The sequence below is a fragment of the Toxorhynchites rutilus genome, chromosome 3 (genome assembly GCF_029784135.1).
Source record: "Toxorhynchites rutilus septentrionalis strain SRP chromosome 3, ASM2978413v1, whole genome shotgun sequence".
Lineage (NCBI taxonomy): Eukaryota > Metazoa > Arthropoda > Insecta > Diptera > Culicidae > Toxorhynchites > Toxorhynchites rutilus.
In genome coordinates, this window is record NC_073746.1 from 186,596,819 (window position 1) to 186,602,818 (window position 6,000).

Below are 6,000 nucleotides of genomic sequence, written 5' to 3' on the forward strand. Positions count from 1 at the left end.
ACTGGAAGTCAAGAGATGAACTCGCCTACGGCTGAAAGTCTCTATAATAAAGAATAAAAAAAGGCACTGGAATTTTCATTGAAGATGCCGAAGCCAGTGGGCCCGTTTATGTAGGAACCGTCAGTAAAGAACATTTTATCAGATCTAACTTTCCCATATTCTACCGAAAATATCGGCGGAATAGAATCGGAGCGTAGATGATCTGGGATTCCATGGATTTTTTGTCGCATGGACAGATCGAAAATGACAGAGGAATTGCAAAAGTATGGGAAGCAAACTTGGTTGGAGATGCCTGGTGAAGGGTTCACTTCATGGGTAAGGTACTCATGGTATATAGACATAAAACTTGACTGAGGAATCAGTTGGAGTAGATTTTCGAAGTTATCAATCACCAATGGATTCATGATCTTGCAACGGATGAGAGATCTGTAGGATAATTCTGTGAACCGAAGAGTAAGCGGGGGTACTCCTGCCAAAACTTCGAGACTCATCGTATGTGTCGAATGCAAACACCCCATGGCTATACGCTAGCAACGATATTGTATCCTATCCAACTTGAGAATATGAATCCTGGCAGCTGATCGGAAGCAAAACCAGCCATATTCTAATACTGATAATATCGTTGTTTTGTACAGCTTAACACGTTGAGCCCCTGCCAAAATAGTGGACCGATAGTGGGCTTTTCGTCTGGCCCACATCGGTCCAAACGAATCGATAGTGAACTTTTCTAAATATCTATTTGTAGCTTGGTTGTTGTCGTTTCCAATGCCGACACTCTTCGAACGAAAATTCGACTGTCGGTTCGGTGAGATTGCCACAAAAAAGACGTTAAATTCATTGTCAGTCCCCAGGGACCGACGCGGGGCTTAACGTGTTAATGAGGTCTCCGAAAAATGTACAAATGACACAAATCTATTAGAAATAATAAACACGCCTAACTATATATTCTGCCACATTTCGATATGGAAAATTGCTGTTGAAAGGCTAACAAAACATAAACTCGATCATCTAATTGAGTTAACATAAATTACATAAATTAATTATGATTTTTCTTCAAAAAATTAGTTCACTAGGTTTACGAGACGCGTCATTTTGACGTATTTCATGGATAAAAGTCATTCAAGGGATAATATTAAAATACAAACGGTTCCTTATAAAATGCGAATTGCGCTTAAATGACGCGTCCCGTAAACCTAGTATTAGGATGCCTGGAATTCAAAGGAATTTTAGTTTAAATGCATTCAACCATCAATTAAATGCAAACCCATTCACATTCTCTCATGCATTATAAGGATTCCGATGACAAAGTTCTTTATTCCAAATGCAAGAGTTTCTACGTAATCCTTTGACAAGAAAACTCATTCTAAAATAATCCCCTCCACAAACTGCATTTGATTTCTCCAATCTACAGATTATTATCATCAAAGCAAGTAAAATGCATTTCAAAACAGCGATTAGAATGCAAACAACAAAGTTTCCGTTCTCTTCCGTAGGCAGTCGAGACAGTCCTGTGCTGTGGCGCCGTTTTATTCAGTTATCTATCCCTATGCACATTCATGGATGCATGTTACGTATGTTTGAACGTTAGTAAGCAGACAAGCTTCTTACCTTCTTCACTGTGCGTGATTGTGATGAGAAATCCATTTAAAATCAGTAAAACACTTGCAAGCAGCATTGCACTCGATTTTAATGCTTTCATGCTAACACTTCGGCAAACCCTTCCTTCCTTGACGATGAGATTTTCTTCTTTTTTTCTTCTCCCACAGGGGAAGGAAGAAACTCTAAGCTGTTGAGTACGTACTTATGTGAAGTCCTGTGTGTGTAATTGTACTCCAGCTCGAGAAGGAATAGTAGTTAGTCGAATACTTTTCCGTTGCAGTGGAAACGCTTGCTTTTCGGTTCAGTTCTTCGTATTTGCGCTCAGAATAGCAAAGCTGATGAGTAGTGCTGGTGGTTCCTCTAATGACGACGATGATGGCGGTATTGCAAGCGATGATGGTTGTACCACATCCAAGGATGAGCACTACTGCTGCCCATATTTTGTTAACGTTTTCGATTCATGCACTTCTCACATGGGGTACCCAAAACAGAACCAACACCAGAAAGGGAACGAATGCAGGAAAAATAAAACACTTTGAATTTTCTCACTTCACTTTATCCTTGCATAATAAATATTTTCTTCTCACACTTTCCAACGGCAGCTGGTAGTGTTTATGATGACGATGGTGGTACGAAGGTTTCCGGCATTCATTCGAAGGCGAGGTCGGCGTGGGTGGAGGGATTTCCCTTCCGTTTTATTTTCTGCTTTCGGTTGTTCCACCGCCGGTTTTTACACTTTTGGTTTTCTTTGTTTGAAATGTTTTTATTGCCGATTGTCACGAAATTGTACTTTCCACAAAAATTTATTACAATGGGGAGTATGTCGGATCTCCGCCAATCGGTTGCCACAACAAGTAGAAGTATTTTTTTCGATTCGTAGAACACACCACGTTCACGTGAAACCAACGCACGACGAGGAGGGCGTGCGCCGGCTCAAGTTGGAGCTATAACTATGTGGCACCTATAGAGGCCTTTTAGCTCCTACAGTAGGGCGATAGTTTGATATTAATTCATCCACTTAGTAAATTCGTCATTCTTAATCGCTGTTGCTTCGACGCTTGGTATGCGTTTGCTTCCGTCTGGAGTCAACTGTCTACAAAATGAGGCAAATTCATTATTTGGATTTGATTATAATTAATTTCTTCCTTTCATTTCCATCAGAAATTTATGAAAGGAACCGTAATCGCGCACCGAAATCAATTCGCTCTTTCAATAAATAACGCGTCAATTTATTCTCCTCGGCGTACTTTCTTCGACTGTTTTCTTTTGAGGTTACGCTAACGTAGTAACTCAATACAATACACTATTTTTACTGCTGTATTATTATACTTTATTTTCCATCAGATTTGAGCATTCGACCGGTCGCGTTTCTCACGTTATCTCATCGTGTGCCGCCCGTTTGATAGGAACGAGCCGAACGGAGCGCCAGTTGGTAAAATAAACAAACATCAAATCATACTGTCCTTGTCCTCATCACAATACTATTTACACTCATTTTTATGACCCTCCGAGTCGAGTGTGGCAAAACGGTTGGGAGGATGAGGATATAATCAACACTCAACGTTCAGCGTGCAGTCAACCGATCAGCTGGTGGAGTGAGTTCCATGTTGAGGCTTATCCTCGCAGAGCACCAAAAGCACGAACAATTCAGACCGATCCAATGCGCGCCAAGTTTGACACGATCTAACGAAAGTTTGCGTAAGGACTAAACGAAAGCGGTTTAAGGCAATCGCTTTTGTAACTGAAACACATGGTTTTCTCATGTTTCGTTCGGGAGCATGGAGCCGAAGGAGAATCGAGGGTTCATTTTGGGACGCTACACATGCGCTTTCGTGGAGTCGACATAGTTCGACACACTGAGCTTGGTTCATTTCAGTTCGTTCACCGGTTGTCTAATACTAGGTCATAAATCCGTTGAATTTTGAAACAATACTAAACAAGTGACTCAGACGATGTTGATGTTTAGGATCAAATATCGTATTTTGCAGTTCATTCGCCTTTACACGCATCTCTACCCAGCTACTTTAACCCGGTTTTAGATCTTCACAAGCATCTTTATCATTTTCTTGTGTGTTAGGAGTTTACGAAATTCGTCATTTGCCGGAAATCCCGAAGAGATTGTCCTTCTTCTATGTCTCACTAATTATGATTTAAAAGCTTTTCGTAAAATTGAATGAAGTCTATCGAGACCGATTCACATTCTTGGAGATGTTCTGTCTATCGTGAGAACAACACCGCTGACCTTTATCCCGTGTTCGTCGATATCTTTCGCTGTCCGACAGAAGTTTTCATCGTCTCATCAGGTTCGTCGTTCTACTTTTCTAAAAATTGAAAGCGCGTGAAGTTTCGTTTAGATCTGTCAACTCATTCGTATACCAAGCGACTCTCGGTCGCCATGGCGTTTTACGGCGTTTTCTCCAACCGAGGGGAAATGCACTATTGATTCTTGAAAAGGTTTCTTGGCTGTTGTTATTATTCCATACAGATTATAAAAAGACGCACCAGTACCGATCAGATAGGATAAATATTAACTATTTAAAGGGTCTTTCAGACTGGCACGTATTAAATTGTCAAAATTTTATAGTAAACATTCGACAAAAAAAAACTAAAAACTTCCAGAAGGAAAATCCAAAGAAGAATGAATCATTAATGTAAGGATAGTCGCGATACTGACAAATTATTACATCGCAGAAATGAGTAACGCTGACAGAATACTCCAGCATAGTGTTCAGAAGATGAAAAGAATCACACATATCAATATTATCTGATGATAGCGACAATTATCAGCGTCAAATCGTCTTCAATGAGATTTATTCCTTAGTCCGTAAAAATACCATTGCTAACTGGCAACGCAAGTGGAACGAAAATCCGTGGTTCAAAAGTTTGGATTTGAGTCGGTATTTATTCGTACCTTCTCACGACTCATGTCCAATCACTGTTCGTTAGACGCACTGATATTTCGTATAAATCTTGCCAGCAACAATCTCTGCGTTTGTGGTCAAGGTTATCACGACATCGAGCATGTTGTTTGGTCCTGTTAGGTGTATCTTGTAGTCAGATCGAATTTAGAAAACTCTCTTCGGGCCTGAGAGAAACAACCCAATGTGCCAGTGCGGGATGTGTTGGCTCGGTTAGACCTTGTTAACGTGTCCCAAATCTATATTTTCCTCAAAACTATCGATCTCCGTGTTTAATCGTCAGTAATGTCCAAACCTTCTTATGTCCCTTCCTCTCCATGATAAAAAAGCGAGTAATCGGTTCCCCATCATTCGAGGGCAGTCCAAACTGCTGCCCCATCCACTGTATTCTCCAGAATTGGCCCCATGCGATTTTTTTTGTTTTCAAAATTGAATAAGTCATTCGCCGCCACGGAGGGCTACTTTGCAGACCTCGAGTAAGCATATTTTTCAGCTGGATTGAAGAAGTTGGAGCATCGAGCTAAAAGGAGACTATGTTGAGAAAAAAATCGCCACTTTTTCAAAATTTTTGTTTTCTTTGTAGGCTAAGTACTTATCGGACTGCCCTCGTATTTACCGTTTGGCTCCTTTAAACATATGTAACTGAGCATGAATTAATAAATTATTTCGAAAAAAAAATTGTCTGATTGCCAAATATAGAGAATATTTTCGTCAACTTCAAGATAGATTTTCAGGTTCGAAAATCAAATACAGGTCGAATTCGATTATATACAGAACCGATTATATATGATTCGATTATACGCAGTTTTGGACTCGATTATATACAGTTTGAATTTTTTTTTATAATTCAAATATGACTTATTTCAAGAAAAACGTAACCTTCCAACATTAAGGTGATATTTATGTGGCTATTGTAAGTACAGTGGGGTATCGATTTTGCAGCAAAATTGAGAAAGATAGAAGCTGGCCGTCAAAGTACAAATTGTAGAGTGATTAGAGAGCTTTACTTTGGTTGATAGAAACAATCAAGTTTAATATGAACTTTTGGGAAAAAATTAATAATAACATATTAGAAATAACACAACTTCTAATTTTTTCATTCCCAAAATGTTGTTTAAACCCGCTAATGTAGATTCCACATCTATATCCTGTACTAAATTCTATCATCTTTCAAATGAGCTACAGAATCGTCTTACGTAGCGTACTTTTTAATGTAGGGTCAGTTTCAGGCAACAGAGTCCGAAACAAAACAAAAATTCTATAACTCTGTCATTGTTGAAATTCGAACATATGCGTAGGAGGATTTTTTTCATCAAATATGATTGTCTATCACCTTGAAATTTCATAAAACGTCGAAATCTACTGTCATCTCGAAAAAAAAAGTCGTCAAAAATCGAAACTTTGGGACCTTTTGGAATACGAGGCAATTACTAGTGTCGAGACGTTCAAATTTGAGTTTTTCGAAAACCGAAAAAACATCGGA

General features: G+C 39.2%; 1 protein-coding gene across 1 annotated transcript in view; it reads right to left on the reverse strand.

Moving 5' to 3' along the window:
- LOC129776292 (lachesin-like) overlaps positions 1–3,291 on the reverse strand; it is a 93,206-nt gene extending 89,915 nt beyond the window's left edge. The window contains exon 1 of the mRNA XM_055781839.1: positions 1,609–3,291. Coding sequence (XP_055637814.1) covers positions 1,609–1,699 — 91 coding nt within the window. The 5' untranslated portion in view covers positions 1,700–3,291. The remainder of the gene's footprint in view (positions 1–1,608) is intronic.
- Positions 3,292–6,000: the final 2,709 nt, after the last annotated feature.